The sequence below is a fragment of the Lutjanus erythropterus genome, chromosome 8 (genome assembly GCF_056507025.1).
Source record: "Lutjanus erythropterus isolate fLutEry1 chromosome 8, fLutEry1.hap2, whole genome shotgun sequence".
NCBI classification, from domain to species: Eukaryota; Metazoa; Chordata; class Actinopteri; order Lutjaniformes; family Lutjanidae; genus Lutjanus; species Lutjanus erythropterus.
In genome coordinates, this window is record NC_139324.1 from 20,345,421 (window position 1) to 20,366,640 (window position 21,220).

Below are 21,220 nucleotides of genomic sequence, written 5' to 3' on the forward strand. Positions count from 1 at the left end.
ATGGAGTGGGTTTAAGCAGTCCAGCAGCCCTCGGTAGTGTCACTGTGCGCGTCCGGAGTGAGACTGCGGGGATTCACGCTGAACTGGTCCGGACAGCCTGCAGCCATACTGCCCGCAGAGCTCCAGCTGTCATGGTAAGAGGACTGGCTCACAGACCGCCCGTGGACGTCTCTGCAAGGGACTAAGGAAAAAAACAAAACTATTTGTACGATTTGAAATTCTCATCAAAACTGCTTTTTGCCCCGGTCTGTTTTGATCAGCTCACCACTAAGGAAAGTTTGCCTGCCGCTGCTCGTCTCTACACTCAGCCGAGGCTTCTCAGGCGTCGACACGGAGCTCTTCAGGCTGGGAACAAACGTGGAGCAGGTGTCCAGGTCCCGGCACACCTTGTCCTGGGTGTAAATGACGGCAGATTTAGACGGAGTACAGCCCATCTCTCCTGAAGACAGTGAAGCCGCTCTCCATTGGAAAGAACAACAGTCGGGAGGTAAACAAGAGAAATCCTGTAGCTGGCGTGCGACTGCCAGAGATGGGATGAAGAGGAGTTTTCATCTGAGACTGAGACCTCACTCCTCCCATAAATCCTAACTTGACATGTGAGTGGATGGTCTGAGCCCCAGACAGTTTTCACACCACACCGCATACACAGCATGTTCTTCTTTGGAGGGGGAACTTCTCTGTTCACAACTCTGATCTCCAATGGATTCACTGCTTTAAAACTTACATAAACAAGATTTAATTATTCCACAATGACGAATGTAGGTTGTAGGATAGTTAGTGGTAACAATATTTAACACTTTAAATAATAATGAGGTTTTTTTTATTCTTCCAAAATCTTTATAATAACTTTATAACTATATAATTCATAACTTTTAAGGGTTATTTGGGTTAAATCACACAATAAAAGTATCTCAGAATTAAGCACTACAGGTGTTTGCCAGAGGGACTTTCCACCAGGGACTAGTGATTTTTGGATGATCTCAGTGCCCTCGGTGTTGGGAGAAGCCAGGCTTTCTTCCAAAAAAAGCCCTTCTTGGGGATGTTTAGGGGTAAAAATAATGGTTTGGGTTAAAACAGCAAGATTTCTGTCAGAAAGCCCTTAAGGCACACATCTCTCATGTACGGTGCATTGCCACCAAAGGGACCAGAAAGTAAATTAATTTCTGGGAAAATTATTTCACCCCCCACATGTTCCTGCTCAGGGCAGTACTTTCCAAAAGTACAGAAACTTTTAGGGTGGGACATGCAGCACTTAACACTTCTGCCGGTTTTGTTCAGAGTGCGTCTAGACATCAACATGGAGTTAAAACATGAACAAGTCCAGGCCTTAATGAGTGTTTACGTTGAGGACAAAATCCATCAGTAATTGCCCTTCTATTGCACAAATGATTATGCTTGTCTGTTGCTATATATGAAATCATTGTTGTATTACTGCACACAAAAAATGTGTAAAAGCATCTGACACTTTTCAAACATCAGTCAAGTAATTTGCCTATTTTTCATGGTTTTTTAGGCTGTAATGAAAACAGAGACAGCAACGAGTTCTAGGAACTTTTTAGTTGCTTGAAAGATAGTTCCTGGGCCTAAATGTCCTGGGCATTTTGGTTGGAAATAACACTAATGTTTTCAACATTTGTGCTGATAAAACAGTAAGTAGAAAATAAAAAGAGCATAGGCTTAAATTAAGAATATCAAAATTTTCATTTTTGTGTTTTGTGGGTTTTACAAATCAAATACTTTATTTTGATGAACACAAAACACAAATATGCTAAAAAAAACTTTTAAGAGAAATGCATGGTTTATTGTAGGAATATCCAAGAATTGTTTTCACCAAAACTCCTTATATTTAGCTGGCTCTTTATTCACGGTGTAAATCCACAGGTTAAGCAACACGGAGGGACCTGCCACAGGCAGTAATAAGTGACTACAGTCTGTTAGATCAGGTGTGAGGTGTGTGGCTGTGTTTGCTCTGTTCAATCAAGTGTCAGAGGACCACATGTTCCCAGTATCTTCGGGCTTTACCCAGGGTCCAATGCTAAACCAAGAACTTAACCCCTTAACCAAGGCACATGTCAATTCCCCTTTTAAAGTGCATTCTGCAAAGTTAATGTGATGTACAGCAGATGCTGTATACAAACTCACACTTGTTTACTCATGTTCATAATCTTCAAAATGGCATGTTCTATGTTTTGTCACTTACAGAATCAACCTTATCTAATGCACAAGAGGGAGAATCCACAGGAAACCTTTGGTGCCAGGTGCCAACAAGTTTTGGTTTGATAGTTGTCCTTGGGCTCAGATATGTGTGCCTATGCCAACCTGTTGCTACAACAGTTCCACCTCCTGACAGGATGAGATCACGTGCTGGTGTCTGACAAGGTGTCTAACATCACATCACTCTCATACATATCGCACTCCAGGGTTAAAGACAGTCGCAGAGGCGTCTCCAGCATCATCTTGTCCTGATTTGACAGTGGTGTTTCCAAGGGCGTGATGCTGGTGTCTTCCAGTCTTGGCGTGGCTAAAAGGTCACCAGGCTCTGATGTGTTCAGCATCTTCATCAGTGCTGGAGTGTTCAAACTGCCTCGCACTTTGTCATTGATGTCTGTGCCTTTGTGGAAACAAATGACAACACAATCAATGCAATTTTACAGACATAGATATCAGATAATCACTGGTCTCTGAGAACAGAACACAAGCACCATTTAAGGATGATGCAACAGCAATGTTGTTATACCTTCACAATGGCAAAAAAGTTCTTTTTGAAGTTCAAGAATTGTCATAAGCCCTATTTGCAAGGGACTAGTATAACCAGGGTACCTCCTGATTTAGAAATTAATCCTCCGCATTTGTGCTTTGTGCAGCGCATTTGTAAGTGATAAGCCTGTAATTTGTTACTCAAATTTACTAACATAATTCTGGATATGATGTCAAGGCTGTGTGTGACATCAGTGTTTCAGATGTCTGTTCTTCAGCAGCCACATTAAGGGGCACAATATGTAAACTCTGCCACCAGGGGTCTCTAACACATTAGAACAATAACAACTGATTAATCCAAAAAAAAAACAACAACAAAAAAAAAAACAACAACAAAATATTTAACTCAACAAAATATTCAACATATGTCTAGCATTGTTTTTAGACACTGTAAAGCAAAATTATACACATTATAGCTTTAATAATATAGTTTAGAGTTCTTTCATCCAATTTACTAGTGTAAATACACATTTGTCGATAACATGCTGTTGACATTGCTCATTTTGAGTCAACATAATCAATTTCAACATATTATGAGCCGTGATTAAATTTTACACTTGTTGTCTGACCACGGAAAACATATGTTAAAAAAATATTATGACCTCAAATCGGAAAAATGCTGCTTTGCTTGGAACTATTATCACAGGACAGGTTTGCCAAAAGATGGCAAGTTGCTGTGGAATTTTAACTTCATTAATAAATGATGCCCCCAGATATTACTAGTCTGGTGTGAACAGGGCTTTATGGACGCATTCTTCAGTATGAAGAACAAGAAGTATTACTAATGAGGGTCCAAAATTTACTTTTTTGTTCATGAGCCCAAATGGCAAGTAAATGTTCAAATTTCACCAGCAACTCAGTAGATTACCATTGGGTTTTGCGGCTGGTGGTGAGTGAAGCAAATCTACCAACCACATGCATATTTTATCAGCACTTGGCTGGTGGCTGACTGTAAGATTTTAATTCAATTGACAGCAATCAAACAGTCCAATTTTCAAGTCAGGCATTAATATAAGATAAAATCAACTCCTCTGAAACTGCAGTATAACTCTGTCCTACCTATATAGGCATCTGTGTCACCAATGTACATCTCAATACAGTGACCAAGCATTGTCACAGAGAAAGTGTCATCCCTTTTCAGTCCAAGTGCCTGCAGGGAAAAAAACAGGAAGAGTAGTTTTTAGCATTCCTTACAGAAACACATTTATTGGAACTGATGATGCAACATACTTAAATATGAGTCCCACACCACCAAAACTGTCATTTTGTATTATGGAAAGTGTCATAAAATGTTCTATACAATACCATTTTCTATTTAGTCTTTATTTTCATTCTAACTTTGAACAGGTGGTGGTGCTTTCATGCCCTTGTAAGTAGTACTTGTTGGTTCTGTCTTATAGCTGTACAAAAAATGACCTTTAAGAACATTACTCTGTTCTCCTTTAAGCTTTAAAGTACTGATTTCCATGGTAACTTCCATTCCTTCTTGCTCTCTCAGAGGACGCCATCAACAACCTTCTGTATCATTCTTGTTAAATTATCATTAGGTTTTTAAGTGATAAACAAAGCCCATAAAGACTGATTTAAAGACACTATACCGTATGAAAGTAGTCAATGGCGCTCTCAAAGTCACCCATGAGGCTGTGCACGTATCCTATGGCAGCGTAGGTGGAGGCGTGCTGAGGGATTAACACCAGTGCCTGACGGTGGTACTCCAGAGCCTGGTCGTACTTTCTACAGAAACACAAAGATGATATCAACAGCGTTAACAAAAATTTAAGCAGATGTTTGTCGAAATGTAACAAAATACATCTCATCAAACAGTACATTTGAAAAGCTTTAAAATGACTTGTGCAAGTTTTCCATGACTGTGTTCAATGATGAACTGACAACAAATACAGCTGATACAGCCCGATAAACAAGGGCGTAGTCACAGATTCAGAGTAACCAAAAACCCAGACATTACCTTTAATTTGCAGTGTGCAAGCAGTTTCAGACCAACAACGCAACATATGCCACCTACAGACAAGGGACTAGGCCTGGCCTATCAGGGGTTTTGAGAAGATATAGATTTTAGAGTGAAAAAATTCACTGATTACCATTATGGTAGCTGCTATAATGAATTTTTGAGTTGGACTAAAAATAGACCTTTTCTTTGTGGACTGTACACTAATTTTGCACTTACATGACTATACAAAGGTACTCAGAGGGCTGTTTTCTTAAACAAACAACTTAACTACAGAATATTAAGTTAAATATGATTAACATGTTAAATAATTTACAACTAATTCTAGAAATGAACAGTGGGAAAATAAAGAATAAATGGAAATAAAATATATAGCCAAATTAACAGAAGTTATGTTCAGTATCGGTCATTAGCTGAATATTTTAATACTGCCAGTCAATTAGGGGCAGGTTCTGAAAAACAATAAAGCAGATCTTCTCAGCATTTACACTTGCCATGGAGTTCCTCTTGTCTTCATAAATGTTCCCAGTTGTGCTAAATCTAAATCACCCCAAGCATCGTTTTCAGGATTATATGTTCAGTAAAATTATGTTCATAATGGTAGAATAATGCAAAACATATATATATGCCAATATAGAAAAACCTGTGACCCTATCATATCAGGTCCACATCGTATGGTTATACAGGTCATACAGCATATTTCCTGCCCAATCAGCAAATCGCTGCTTCCATTGCTCTGGCGAATGTTAGCAGGCATGTTTAGATCTAGTCCATGTGGACGCCTGTCTGCTCAAAGTGACTGAGTGAGTTTGTGAATGATGTACAAGCCTGAAGTATGTTTTGACGCTGTGTGATGATATTCATCTTACTTTAATAAATATCAAGACCATTTAACTGCACTATGGTTTGTATATTAACACATGTAGCTGTGTTTTCCTTTTACATATACAGAAGTGAAACTTGAAGAGAGCATGAATGTATCAATGACGCACCAACAACCTACGAGAAGCATTCACTTTATATAGATAAAAGCTTCTCTCTACATAAAAACTATACAAACCTTTCAAAACAACCACTTGTGGGCCCCCCATTTTGCAAGCCCCTCATATATCTGAGTGGTGGCTATGCATAATTCATTTAAAGGTTTTGTTCATGAATTCTCAATGAGGGCTCTACCTAAGCTGAATGACTGCAACAGAACAAGCGTGCACATCTCTGAAAATAGTTTTTAGCAGGCTGGTGAAAAAAAATGATAAGGATGAGATTGAACAAATTAGAGGACAGTGCACTCCAACCAATCTTCTTTAATTATCTACTCGGGCTAAATTTAGCCTCCCATACTAGCACTGTATGTGCTAACTCAAAGTCAACCATGAAATCCATGATTCCTCTTTGGAAGAAAGACAGGATGCAAGTGCAACCCACTCTCCTAATGGGCCTATTCAAGACTATTCATTAAAATAGAAAATGGCACAGTACCATTGTTTCCATACTTACTTCAGTTTCCGACACACATGACCCAAGTTGTTTAACAATGGCTCCCATTTGTCCACAGTGACCTTAATTTTAAAGAAAAATAACAAAAAGAATATATTACATAACCCCCACAGAGACATGGCCATGTTTTTACGATGCTCATCATTCAAACAATTAAACAAATTAGCATTTACCTCATTCCCTATGGCTTTGATCTTCTCCATTGCATCAAGAAACAACCTCTCTGCTGTCTTCCAGCTAAAAACAGCAGATATAAAAAAAAACAGCACATCTAAATCTTCAATACAATAAACCAAATATAAATGTGTGTGTAATTTGTGTGGCTGCTGTTCCAACTCATCTTTACATCAGGTGCATTAAGATTTACTTAAATTTGGTTATATACACGTTTTCAGCCTTAAAGTAGGGCTAGGCAAGATATTGATTATATCTGTTATATTCGCGTATGAATTAATGTGGCATGTAGCAGATAACCATTTCATATTTGAGATTTCAGGGTTTCACTGGTTGAGTTACTTTACTTCAGTCACCCTGTGTGTAGACCAGCTCAGATCGCAGTATAATAGTTACTGAAAGGCTGTGTGTTGTGTTCGCTGCCACAGAAAAAGAGATAAAAAGTCCCTGTTCATGTAATCAATAGAGTGCCTCTTCTGGCTCTTAATCACAAGAGAAAACACAACTGATCAGCTAGTCTACTGACTTTCAGCTCGGAAACTCACAAAAACCTCATACACTTTTTACAGATGCTTTTGACTTGATTTTACAAAGTTACAGCAATGTCTAAGTGTTAACTGATTTGATTGAATTTCCCCAAAATAGCTTTTAAAGAGAAGCCAAATGGCCGCCACTCATTTTGTCTATCAATTTATTCGACATTCAGTGATTTTTAGTTGCTGATAGTCACTTGTATGGCTGGTAAATAGACAGCACCTCTTTGTCCATTAAAACCAGCTTGTAGAAATACCACTGCTGTGTGCCGACATTCATTCATGCGGCCAGTAACATTTAAACTACCTTTGTCAAACTAGAACCTTAAGTGTTATTATGTGTGTTTGTGGCTGCATGACTCACTCTCCATTCTGAAAGGCAACCACGGCCACCTCATGTATGACAAATGGGTCCTCTGGAGCGATACTAAGAGCCTGGCTGAAGAAACGTTCTGCCAGCTTGGAGTTGTTGGTCAGACCGTACTCCAGGCCGATGTAGAGCATGGGTAAATGACACCTGGATGACAAAATGCAGTAGTATTATGTTTAAATACTGTATATTACGTTTAACAGCCATTGGTACCTGCAACCAATGGCTTCTTTTAGTTTCATTTCCAAAGTTCCTCTAAGGGTTCCTGCAGTCAAAAAGGCCAAGGCAGGTTTGCATGTGTAAATTGTTGCTTTGAAACATTAGTGTTAAACTGTCATCAAACATCATAACCTTGTAAATGCAGACAGTTTTAATTGAAAAGATGATCTGAAAAACATTCAGAGGAGCAGGAACATTTTGTTTTGGGTATACACGACCAGGAGCACCATTATTAGATGAGCATAAGGCTGAGCAAAAGGCAGGACTTTTAAAATCATAAAAATTTAATTCCCCTTATACTTCTGACAGTCAACATTTAACGTCATAGCTCAAAAGTGACCCTAAAAACTAAAAACTGAGCACTATTAGTGGAGTGTTATTGACTGATATTCTGTGCTTGCTCTCCAACACACAGGGCAAAAACAACTTTGCTGCAGTGTTCAACTGAAACTTCCAAAAAAAGAAAAAAAACACTTAAAGAGATAAGCTTTTCCTTATTAGGTTCTTTTGTACTATAGGACTACTATAGTTCTACATGACAGCTGTGTTTTCCACATAAACCTTTACCTAATACAACTCAAAAGATACCATTTATGAAAGCATATGGAGGTGAGAACTCAAGAAGGCACCCACCCTTTCATTAGCTGGGCAGCAGTGAAGTAGGCAGCCATGGCTTGGTCATGCTCACTCTCCACTGCAAACGAATGGCCATATGCAATCCATGCAGGACCATATGTCCTCTCCAGCGTGGTGGCTTTGCTACAGGAGACACTCAATGTGCTTAAATGAACCTACACATAAACAGCAGTAATGTGGCTTCAAACAGGATGTACTTCCTTCTGAGTGTGTGAATACAAACCTCAGGTATCGTCGAGCATGTTCATTTTTATGGCCAACCATGAGATAGTAGCACCCAACAGCAAACCAGGAAACCTGATAAAAAGTTATTTGGTTAACGAATACTGGAAATTATGTAAAGCAGAAATAGGTGTATAGTGGCATAGTTGCAACACTTACTGGGTTGTTGGGATACAAGTCTACAAGTTTGTGCGAGAGGTAAAACAATTCTGCAAGGGGAAAAAAATACAATAAAAAGCTTGAAAGTGAGCAAAATGAATCAATTAACCATATACTGATGGGTAGCCAAAGCATTTAGACTTAATATTCTCCATGCATGAATTAATGGTTGATATATATTTTACCATTTGCTTTTCCAAGCTCCACCAGTGTTCCTATGTGGACCGGTAAACAGTTGGCATGGAAGGGATCTTTTACCATCACCCTAAAATACAAAAACAGAGCTGCATTAAATAGTTTTGATTTTTATTTTTACTAACATGATATTAATGTCATAAATAGAGGTGACTTGAATGCAGGTGTTTTAGAGGGATAACCCTCACAAAAGCTGTCAAGCTACAGCAATGAAATTCTGTTCTTCCAATATGATTTGGAAATTGCTCCTGTCAGATAAAACAGGGAAGCATGTGAACTAAAGAGTGTAATAAAGAATGAAATTATCCATTATGACATTATTTTTAATTACTATTTAAAAACCTGTAGTGAGAGGTATTGTGGTCAAAGGGCATTATTTATTAGCTTTTTTGGTTTGACTGTTACTCGACCAAATCACTTTCTTTGGTTGAGGTAAGATATGAATTTTAGGCACAGCTCTACAGTAAAGCAGGCTAAACAGTGTGTGCAGAGCTTAAAGTTGCCTGTTGTGTGATGTTACATTGGAGTTTATGATGTTGGTAAGATGGACGCACTTGCAGAGCAACTTGAGCAAGACACAAAAATAAACAAACTGAGAGGAAACCTGAAGACACCTACATTGACGTGAGTTTGTAGCACATCTTGAAATCACAGTTATAATAATGCCTCTCAGCAAGAGACACCACTACATCCAAGTTGTCCTGAAGACCGTTGACCATCTCTGGTACCACCAAATCACTGGGCTTGTTATACTGGAGTGGGGAGGAGAAGGAAAAAGTGTGTGTGTTTATGTGTGTGTCAAAGGTGAGAAAAGAGAGGCGCATGAAGAGGAGACAAGGAGACAGATGAAGGGGGCAGAATATTCATAATAGGCATTTGCATTTCAATTTATATTGTCTGTATACAAATGAAGCACGGCAACACTGGACAGCACCATTGGGTGTTAGCTCTCTGCGAGCTTAAAGGACAAAGCAGGACAATGTATGTGGAATTGACTCAAAATAAACTAGTTTATTTTGAATCTCATCGTCTGCGACAATGTGGCTCAATTATGTGCTTTTAATAATTTTTGGACTACAATGAAACAGCAATGTGTCTATGGCAGAGTGGAATTAGCTATATCAGGCTTTGGCTACAATGAGAATACTTGTTAGTCGGATCAATTCACGGTTGTTTTTGCTCTTGTCATGAGATCAGTTGAAAATAATATATCAGAAGCCTTATTCTTGAATTGATTCAAAAAAAGAAAAAAGAAAAAAAGAAATATATATAAAGGCCCCTTACCTTCTTTAACTTGTTCTCAAATAGGAAGTGCAACAGCTCCTCCTCCTCCTCAGTGCACTGTTGACTCAGAGGAAGTGAGTCAAGGAAGTCTTTCTCTAATGAAAAGTGAACAACACATTTTACATATACTGCCATTTCACAAGTTATTGAAATGATAACAAATGGAACATTAACACAGAAAATTAAAAAGATCAGTGCACATCATTGCCACAGATCAGCCTCACCTTCCTGCGCGGTCAACATGTGGTGGGACGTTAAAAGGTCAAAGGCTTCAAAGCAGTACACATCCAGTTTCAAGGCCTCTTTGTAGCTGGAGGTGGCCAGTGGTCGGTTGTCCATGGCATCATAGATCTTACCCCGCAGGAGGCATATGGAGCTGTTGATCTGAAACATTTCAGAGAGGGAAGAGGGGGAGAAGTGTGAAATGTACATAATAACTGTAACTGTTACGTCCGCAAATGGGAGATATTTTATGTCAACATTATATGTCATAACTTTCCTGGTCAAAATTATATCTAACATACTCAACTGTTATTACAATTATTACTTCAAATCCACATCTAGAGCGGCACCTAACTGTTTTCAATCATTGAATACAATCTATTATACTATCCTAGCCAGTAGTGCAGGGACAATTTTGAGTGGATGGCCTCCATAACAAAAAAAAGTAAATGGAGATTATCATGTCTGTTGTGCAGCATTTAACACCATAAATAAATCAGATGTTGCAATAAAAACAATGATCTCATGTGACTACTGTAGGTGAAAATGACAATTGTTAGTTCATATGAGGCAGTCATTTCCTACGTTTTCCTTAGAAAAATCAGATCTTTTTAAACTGCTGCCTACTGAGCATTAACGTCCATTCATATTTTTTGCACTAATCAAGAAGAGAAGTTATGCTACTTGTGTTATAACCTGCCCCTAATTGACAGACAGTATTAAAATATCCAGCAACTTACTAATTTTAACCAGTACTGACCTTCATTTAAATATTTACTTCATTTTTATTTATTCTTTATTTTCTCAGTGTCTACAGTTGGTTGACATACTGTGTGTGTATGTTAAATATATAATGTTCTTTAAGTTATTCATTTAAGAAAACAGGCTTCTGAGTATCTGTGCATAGTCAATGTACAAGTCACACAGAAAAGGTTTACATCAAAAGTTCACTATATCAGTCACCATATTGGTGAACAGGGAATTTTCCACTTTAAACTCGGTCTTGGTCTCAAACATCCCATATTGGTCGGGCTCAAATGTCAACCAATATATTGTGAACACAGACTTTTCTGACTAAAGAAAAAGAAACACTCTTAATGTCAGTTTCCAAACAAGCATGATTTACAAAGACTGCATTATTTATGTAGCAGTGTATGAGTGTACAGAATTTCTACCAACAAGATAAATAAAACTGCAATTGGTAAGGGGAGTTCTTGTACATAACTGAAATGTCAGGACACAAAAAGAAAACCGACTGGCACATTACAGCCACATATTTGAAGAAACAGCAGTGAACAAAAACAATGATTAAAAAAATATAAGTGTTGAAGTGGATGGTTCTTGGCACACAGCATTACATGCTGACTAATAAGATTTGGATACCCAACACTAATAAATACGACAGTCTGTCTAATTGGAGCAGCATTTCAGTGACAGCCACAACTTACAGCAGCAGGGGACATGTCCCAGTCCTTGGTAGACTCTGGTGCCCCATTGTCCTCTTTCCCACTCCTGTCCAGCAACTTCTTACTGGCTGGCTCTTCTGCATCCAGGATATCCAAGGCCTGTTGGAACTCTTTGGCAGCATACTAGACAAAGCAGTCAAAATATTGTAAACCTAAAGCATGAGCAATATCTGTCAGGTGTCTCTAGATTATATTCTTCAATTTATAAACATGTAGAGAGACAGTTTAGAAGTGATACAGTCTGTATTTTCCTGTTACTTACATGGCACCTAGCAGCAAGATACTGACAGGCTCCGTACAACTGTGTGCAAGAAGACAAGTGTTGTTTCAGTCGGGGGACTGACAAGGGACATTACACTACTGATAATGTTGTGAATAATTCTAATTTAAACACATAAATTATTACACACATCACATACTGATTTGTCTCAAAAGCATAAATGTTATCACTCACTTCCCAGCACATAGCTTTGCACGTATTGTCATCTCGTACATAACCTGCAGTTACCTTGTCAAGTTTTCGTGAACGGAGGGCATGGGAGGCTCTGTGGTACTGTGAGGTCAAATAAAGGCACTGAGCTAGCCAGTAGATATCCTGGGGATCCTCTGTATGCCAAACAAAGAGGGAGGGTCATCAGTTTTTGACATTAGAGAGACATCCCTGAAGGTTACACACAATCTTTCAGGTGTTGGCAGCACCCTTTTATCCGCCGTCATCACTAGTAAAAACAATGTGGCCACAGGTCCTTGAAAAGAATTAATTACACATTTTCTAATACAATGCCTTATAACATGTTAAAAACTTAAATTCTGTTTGGGAAGGTAGTAATTATTTATTTTCTGAATGCTGTACACAGTTTAAAATTCAATCCTAGCGCTAAATGTCTGCACATTTAATCAAAATCAACAAGAGTTGAATTAGAAATGCCTACTTTTACAGTGTTTTAGGTTTTTCCAGTATGTATTAAAATATTGGTCCTCTAGTGATCATCATAGCATCTGTCTGGCTGGCATAGGGGAGCTCGGTAGTTAGCTAACCTGCAAACACTCACACACAGTTTCTGTGGGTTTACATTCTTCATATTTTTAACCCTCTTTCCACTGCTTCCATTTAGCCACTGAATTACAAAGCAAGTCCCATCCATTTCACTGATTGCACATGTCACCTTAAATGGGTGATTGGCATTGCACGGTCTATTGCACATTCCCTATTCAGAATATAAATACAAGAAACAATATTGGCTAAACAATGTGTTGTTACAACCTGCAGTTACAACCACAGGCACAGCGGTCAATACACGGATCGGGTGGGCAGGGTCACAAAAATTAATATTTTGACTAATAGCGAATGGATTGCGGGTGGGAAACAGGGTGTGTCTCCCCAGTAAGAGAAATATTTTTTTCGCACCAATAAATCTATCTTGACAAATGTTCTTTAACTCAACCAATTATTGTCAAGTCCCCTCTTTGTCATTTTGAGCTTAATATGTGTATTTACTCAAAGACTACGCCTAAGTTGTTATACGTTTATTTTTATTAAAATAAATATATGTAAAATTGGCTTTAACTGTAATTAAGCGGTGACATTAGAGAGTCCTACGTTTAACTTGCTGATATAAATAGACTTAAAAAGTTTCTTTGCAGCTATGATAGTGCGTAACAATGACAAACAGAAAAAGCATGAAAGCAAAACATGAAGGCTCTCTCTATAAAACACTAGTTTTACTAGCATTAGTTTTGTGCCTTTAGTTGACAGATTAGTAGGTTAATGACGCTACTATTCGGGTCATATAGTCATAAACAGCACTGACGGCAGTCACTCACCGTGAGAGAGAGATGCTATCTTGTCGGCCCAAAATAGAGCGCTTTGATACTGTTGCTGTAAACACACACAAAGACAGGACAAGAGTCACTCAGATGTACAGTTTTTGTTGTGGGTGTTTGGCTCCCTGGCCAGGTGATACTTTTATAAGTTAGTCAGGCAGGAAAACTATGAAGGTTTTTCATCACTAACGCCAGGTTTGCTTTCAAGCTAGCGTTAGCTAGCAAAACAGAAACTCAGAAAGAAATCGTAATTCTTACCTGGTCGATGTACTGTCGTACACGCTTTCGAAGTCTGTCGAGATTCATTTTAATTTTGTTAAATGATCGTTCTGATTATCAAAAGTGTGTCATTCTTAGAATCAGAGAAAAGCAGTGTATTAAACTGTGCACAAAACAGTACGTGTTAGCTTGCTAGCTGCGTAAAATCAAATCCGCGGCTTCTTTCCGCGGTCTTGTGTAGAAGAGAACCCTTGACTTGCGAAACACTCGCGATATTTGTACGTGTTATTATTTCATTGTGGACATCACATAAAGTAACCATGTTTTATAATATGACAAAGCTGTGGTTAAGATATGGGCATGCTTAGGGACACAGACTACTGCTCAGGCTTAAGGAACGATCATGGTTTGGAATGAAATGATCACTCTCGCGAGATCTTTCGCGGATCTGGGGTTCCCTTCTAAACATTTACACTGAGTGTTCTGCAAAATTATGCCGTAAGGAAACTCATACTAGATAGAAAGTTCCACACCACCGCTTGTCTTTTTCACTTTGTCGTAGTAAGTAAAATAAAAAAATATATAATAAATACAACAGTACGAACATATTTATTTATTTATTTATTTATTTATTTATTTATTGTTTTCGAAGTAAAACTTTGCAAGATGTTTCACACAATCATAGAAGTATTGTGTTCATAAATTTATCTTAGTACACAGCCAACTACACAGCCACTACTGGTCTGTTTTACACTAATCCACAACGAAATATCATATAATTACTATACAGTGTAAAGGTGCAGCCTGTCTTCAGCTGAGACTGTCTTCTGCAAAACTGCTCATAGTGGAATTAACAGAGACTCCTTATTATGCAGAAAATTTTGACTTTCTCAAAAGAACAAAAAAAAAAAAATCTCTCTTGCAGTTTCAGCTTTAATGGTTAAGGTGTGTGAGGAGTGTTGGACATTTCAGATTGAACAGGTGAAGAAAGTGTCAGCATTGTGAGGGGGGGTTATCTGCTTTGATTTGAATGGTGTCAGGAGAATCAGGATTCTCATGTGTGCCTGGTGAGATGGATTTCTCAGGTACATTTGATTCAGGAACAGGATTTGTCGTTATGCCCTGCTGTATCTTTCTTCCTGTAGTTTCCTTCTTGCTGGTTGCTTTTCTTTTTTCATTTTCCTCAGATTCTTCTTTTCCTTTGGCCTCATTGCTTGCTGGGCTGCGTGTGGTTGCATCAGCACTGATCGTTTGTTCTTTATCATAATCACCACACCTTTTGATGGGTTTCTCTTGTCCCTGTCATTGACATATTGACATTAATCAACATTACAATAAAGATCACATGATACAGTTTGGGAGGTAATTGTATTTCTGATATTATAGTACCCTGAGTGTAGATTATGCCTGCAACTAATGATAATTTTCATTGTGATGAATGTGCTGATTAATTTAAGATTAACTGACTAATCATTTTGTCTAATGTCAAAAATGTGAAAAATGTCAAAATTAAATCATATTTAAGAAGCTAGAACCAGCAAATGTTTGAGACTTTTGCTTGAAAAATGATTAAAATAATTAATTGATTATTAAAAAAGTTGGCATTGTTGGCAAGTAATTATCTTTCGATTAACTAATCAATTAATCAACTAGTTGTTGCAGCACTAGTGCTTGTTACTGCTTGTGCTTATTTTAAATTAATTAGAGCTGCAATGTTTAGTTGATTTAAGTAGGTTAGTCAATTGAAAGATAATTAATTGCCAACTATTTTAATAAGCAGTTGATTGTTTCAGTCATTCCTCCAGCAAAAATGTCAAATATTTGCTGGTTCCAGCTTCATAAATAATGATTTGCTACTTTTCTTTATCATTTATGTAATTTTGTAAGTGAAGAATCTTTGGGTTTTGGGTGGCTGGTTGAACAAAAGAAACAATCTGAAGATGTCACTTTGGGCTCTGTGAAACTGTGATGAGCAATTTTTCACAATTTTTTTGATATCTCATGGACTAAACGATTAATCAGAAAATAATCAGCCCTGAAATGAAACACAGCAGTCATGTTACTTGAAAAAAGAAGAAAAAAAATATAACCTTCTGCTGATTTGCTCTTCCTCGTGGGTAACGTGCAATGCTGTCCATCACTTTGAGAGTTTTCAGCCAGTCCTCATGCCAGCTCCTCACATTATAGTGAGGCCGGCACTGGCTCAGACGCAGCAGGATCATTTGATTCTCCTTGGTAATTCGGAGCAGCTCCAGATGTCTCTTCTCCTTGCTAAGGCTACAATGAAGAGTAAACGCAGGCTTTACAACTGGGTTTTCAGTTTCATGGGCTACAGTATTTCTTGGCAATATAACTTGTTGCCTGACTTACACGTACACTAATAGTTCTGCCACAACTTCTACTAACCTTTTTCTTTCATAATAATTCCAGTTGTCAACTCCTCCAGTTGTCCTCATGATGTGTGATATTTTCTCCATAAGCATATTGTTTTCCCTCTGAATCTTCATCGTCCAGTCCTCTTCAAGCTGAATACATTAACATATGCTTAGAAATATAAACACAGTATTCATGCTTTTTTTTTTTTTTAAACTGAGATTAAAAATTGAAAAAAGGTTTCCATTTAATAACCCAACCACAACGCTCTAAGAATGTTGTGCACATGTTTTTGTTAAACTCAGCATTCCCCAAATGCAAAGCCTTCCCTGATGAATTTCCCAGAACAGTGTGAGGACATTTGTGCAACATTTTTAATAGTAGAAAAGTTCCTGTTCTAACATGTAAGCACCATTAAGGTCAACTAACCTTATCAGAACATTTTGGTGACCAGAATGTAAGATTTACATCAGTAAAACCTGCCTGTAATGAGGAATGTTAAGAGGAAATGTTTAAAAAACACTCATCTAACTTCCTGAGAACATTCTGGGAATGTATCAGTGACAGTCTTATGTGAAAAAACAAACAAAAACCCCATTAATTCTTAATCTAATATGTTGGAAACATTATGCAGAAATGTTCAATAAGATAAAAAGCAAATGTTCCCAGATTGTTTTGGGAACCAAATCAGGTAGGTGAAAGTTTCAGGTCTGAAACACCTGCTGCCACCCTGTGGACATGATGTGAGTTGAGGTGAAAACATGAGAGGAAAAAACAGCAACCTTTAGTTTATTCAGCTTGACAGTCAGGTGACCATAGGTCCGTGGTGGAGTTGTGTTTATTGTTGGTTGTACTGACTTCACCTTGGGAGAAAAAAAAACAATATATCGATTTCTACAAGACACAGAACAGCAATAAACTGGATGAAAAAAGGTTAATTTAGTTGGTTTGTGAGTAAAAGCTTGAGGTGTTTGTAGTATAAGGTGTACAGTTATAAGAAGTTATAACAAGTTACTGTCACTCCATAATCTAAAGTTTCTTCCTCACCTTTTCCCGGTGTAAATCATAAGCCTTGTCCCAGTTCTGCTGCAGATATTTATTTCTTAAGGGAAGCAGGGGTCGATAGGCCAGATGTGTCCTGCTCCTGTCAAGACAAAACAAACAAAGCTAAAATACAACAAGCTTAGGAACCCATCGCCACAATCTTAGAAATAAGGATTCCAGAAAAGTTCTTTCTGAAGGTTCAACCCAGAACCGTCATCGCCTCTGATGAACCCTTTTGAAGAGAGGGTTCATCAAGAGTTTTTTGTAACGGTTCTGTTAAGTACCCTTTTCATTCAAAGAACCCTATTGGGAAGAAATACTTCTTAAAATATTGTTGAAATCCTTGATCTAGATAAAACCCTTGAATATGCAAGGGTTCTTGTAGAACCCCCTGGATGGGATCTAGATGACAGCCTTGGTATAGAAAAAGGTTCTCAGCAGAACTCTGTGGGTGGGTTCTGGATGAAACCCTTGGAATATAAAAGGGTTCTCAGTAGAATGTCCTGAGTGCATTGTAGACAAAACCCACGGAATATAGAAAGTTCTTACTAGAACCCCTTGGATGGGTTCTAGATGAAACCTTTAGAATATGAAAGGGTTCTCAGTAGAATGTGGGTTCTTGTTAGAACCCAGAGAAGGTGGAACGATTATGGACAGAACACCAAGAGAACCCCTTAGAACCTCTCATTGAGGATGAAACCTTTTACAGATGGTTAAACTCCTTATGTTTGGTTCTGGGTAGAATGTTCTTCCCAGAACTAAAAGGGGTTCTTTTATGGGGACAAGCTATAGAACCCTTTATGGTTCTAGTTAGTCCCTCTGTTTCTCAGAGTGCACCATAAAGAAACACATTTTAATGCTGTAACATTTTGCATTAGTCTTGTAGTTAAACAGAGCGACAACAAATAATCCACTAATCGAATTAGTTGTCAACTATTTCCTACTATTTTGATAATCAATTATCATTAGTTTGAGACATTTGTTAAGAAAGTCCAACTTCTCTGATTCCAGCTCCATTTTTCACCATTTCTTGGACATTTTATAAACCAAACAACTAATTGATCAATCAGAAAAATAACAGACAGATTCATCTAATCCAAAGAATTAATCCCATGAGAATGAACAGTGACTATGTCAACTAACCGAGTCCTTCAGGTCTCTCCAACTCACCTCCCAGTTTGCAGCTGCCCTGGTGTCTCCATATCACAACTCTTCATGTGCCCATAAGACTGTGTTCATGCTCTGAAGTGTCCAGGTTGACTGGAGCTCAGAGACTGCAGTCTGTTTTCTGCCAGTCATACATGGTTGCCATGACAGCAGCTGGAGAGAGAGAGAGGGAAAGAGAGCAGAGATGAATGGTTTCAAACGACGTGCTTGTTTAACAAGTTCCACACAGAGACGCGCATACAGGAATAGAGATAGGCTAATTAGCGAGGAGACTGGAGAGAGTGACTGCAAAATGAGCTGCTGTGTGAAGACACCGTTTCACACAGTTCAAAGCCGTAAATGAACTGGAAAACAAACTGTGGACTCAAAATGCACTTCTGCTTTTTCAGAGTGTACATCCCTGCAAGTAAAGTGACACTGATTTTTGAATCTGATCAGACTCTCTGTTAGAGTTTAAGGCAAAAAAAATACAACATTTTCCTCCAAAAAAAAATGTTGTATTGACTCATATAAGCATAAACCCTTTCAATCATCACTTATGGCCCACTAGTGGTGTAGTGGCAGCTTTATCTGCAGAGACCCTGTCCTCTGCCTTTATTGTCGTCTTTTCTCACTGAGTACCAACCAAAAATATCAGCATTTAACATCCTGACATCTTTCTGTTGCATTTGCAAACAGATGAATCCCACTAATTCTACCTTTAAAGTGAGATGAATCTCTCAAACATGCTGTTCATGTAATAATCAAATGTAGAATGTAGAATTTTTACATTCCATTCAAAAAAAAAAATTTAACAGGATTGAATCAATGAAATTAAGGGCATGCAGGCTTCTGTACTGCAGCCTTGGTAACAGTTACTTAGAAACTTAGAGCAGAGCAACTGAAAGTAACAGAGTCACTGCAAACACAGTTTATACAGAAAATTTGCTCTCATAAACCACACACTAGGCTGATACCTGATCGTGAATTTAACATGGAAAAACAATTTTATTTATCATTATAAAACAATTAAATTGAATGCATGCACCTTACAGCCCTGTACACTATGCTGTGGTATTTTGTCTTAAAAAAGTGAGTGTCCAGGCTGCCTTAAAATTTTAAGTCAAATGATTTTGACAATAAAGTTGAGGTTTGTAATGATTCAAAACAAATTTCTAGTCAAATAAAGTTTATATTAATTCAGATGTGCTTGAGAAACCATGTTCAGTATGTTTAGGATATTACATTATATCAACAGCTTCAGACAAGACTTGTAATATTGAACATTTACTAGAATTTATTAATTCAGTACTATGCTTCATCATGGTTCGCTGTGTTTTCATTATTGTGAAAACAAGCAACCATGACTTATCTTAAAGTGTATAACAGACACATAGCAAATTTGCATTATGAATGTTTTCTTCAAGCTAAAAAAAAGAAGGGTCTCAGGAGCATTTTAACTGTCAAACAATGCATGCTGGGAAGTCTGCTAAAACGCTGATCATGTTTCTTTAAAAACTTAACTTAATGAGTTGATTGAAGTCTGTACAGAACATTCATTCAAAGCTTAGACCAGAACAAATTAAAAAGTCAACAACTCTCTACAAACACAGTCTGTATAGAAGATACTGAAAAAAAATGTCTATCTGTCATAAACCACACCAAGTTGATGCCTGATCATGAATTCCACATAGAAATTTAATTTTATTTAAAGTTGTTAAACAATTAAATTTAACACATACACCATACAGCACTATATACTATGCTGTGGTATCATGTTACCATGTAAAATACCATTTATACGTCTGGGATGGCACAACACATTGGAGCATGCTGTCAAAGATTTGTTGAATGAATTCCATTGAGGCAACATAACTTCATGAATGAACATCGATATTACAATACCACCCCCTACTGATGATAACTGGCTATGACCATTTTGGTGCAACTGAGATCACAACTGTTAATAATTCAAATCCCATAGCAGAATGAACAACCAAAGCACTCAAGAACCTGGAATAGATTCATGTGTAATAGATCATTATGTCAGCCCTCTTCATGCACCGTGACAAACTCTGAATCTAATGTTTAAGTGCAACAACATTTAGTGTACTTTTTAGGACTAGAAAAAGGAACCTGTGCTTTACCTGTACAGCCAACTATCAATACACAAGCAAATGATTGCACAGGTATAATTTTATGAGAAGGTCACATAATTATACAGTTGTGTATAACTGTAGGGGTTGTTGTAAAGCTGCCATGGCAAAGGGCATTTCTTCATGTCTGACATCTCCCCACAGATGCCCTCACAAGCTAATTAATTGTTCCCCCAAGTGCAGGCCTATCTCGATGTGCTGGGTGAGACCTCATGAATGAATTATAGGCAATAAAATGCTTCCAGTCCAGTTTATTACTTTGTTGTATAAGAGGAGACGTGTTGATGGGACAGATGGCACATACCAGGCTGATAAAATGGGGCTGGAGAACTAGGTGCCCACATTGTTTCTTTGTGATTACTTTTGCTTTAGCAAAAAAAAAAATCACATGCATCATGTGCGCACAATGAGTTTAAATGCTGCAATATATTTTATAAGCATATAAGAGAATGAATCCTAAGGACATTATGAAGTGCTTATAAAAACTACTGACTTTTCATGTTTACTTACCGAGTAACACTATATTTTAAGGAGTGTGCATGAAACTAACATTACACTGTCATAACCATTTCATAACACCTGTCATGGACATGTGTTTATGAATGTTTAATGTTGTTGTCTTTTAGTATCTTTTGGTCAATTATGTCACTTTTAAAGCAAAGTTGACATTATTTTAGATGCATTTGTTATGACAACTTGACATTATCACACTCATAGAAACTGTTCAGCTTTACGTTTCAATAGTACATTAGACTGTC

General features: G+C 37.7%; 2 protein-coding genes across 2 annotated transcripts; both read right to left on the bottom strand.

The window, feature by feature from the left end:
• Positions 1 to 1,776: 1,776 nt before the first annotated feature.
• On the bottom strand, positions 1,777 to 13,987 carry cdc16 (cell division cycle 16 homolog (S. cerevisiae)). The gene is made up of 18 exons (XM_084724860.1): positions 13,783 to 13,987; positions 13,525 to 13,579; positions 12,209 to 12,306; positions 11,963 to 12,001; positions 11,683 to 11,823; positions 10,237 to 10,396; positions 10,013 to 10,107; positions 9,347 to 9,480; positions 8,719 to 8,798; positions 8,534 to 8,583; positions 8,376 to 8,449; positions 8,150 to 8,275; positions 7,292 to 7,444; positions 6,394 to 6,457; positions 6,221 to 6,282; positions 4,356 to 4,491; positions 3,817 to 3,907; positions 1,777 to 2,611 (listed from the first exon to the last, which is right to left on the bottom strand). The coding sequence occupies exons 1-18, from the start codon at positions 13,828 to 13,830 to the stop codon at positions 2,358 to 2,360; spliced, it is 1,860 nt and encodes a 619-aa protein (XP_084580986.1). The 5' UTR covers positions 13,831 to 13,987; the 3' UTR covers positions 1,777 to 2,357.
• Positions 13,988 to 14,462: 475 nt separating this feature from the next.
• cfap97d2 (CFAP97 domain containing 2) lies at positions 14,463 to 18,462 on the bottom strand. Its single transcript, XM_084724052.1, has 6 exons — positions 18,331 to 18,462; positions 17,164 to 17,260; positions 16,899 to 16,979; positions 16,150 to 16,268; positions 15,834 to 16,020; positions 14,463 to 15,042 (listed from the first exon to the last, which is right to left on the bottom strand). Exons 1-6 carry the CDS (start codon positions 18,375 to 18,377, stop codon positions 14,737 to 14,739), a joined length of 837 nt encoding a protein of 278 aa, XP_084580178.1. The 5' UTR covers positions 18,378 to 18,462; the 3' UTR covers positions 14,463 to 14,736.
• Positions 18,463 to 21,220: the final 2,758 nt, after the last annotated feature.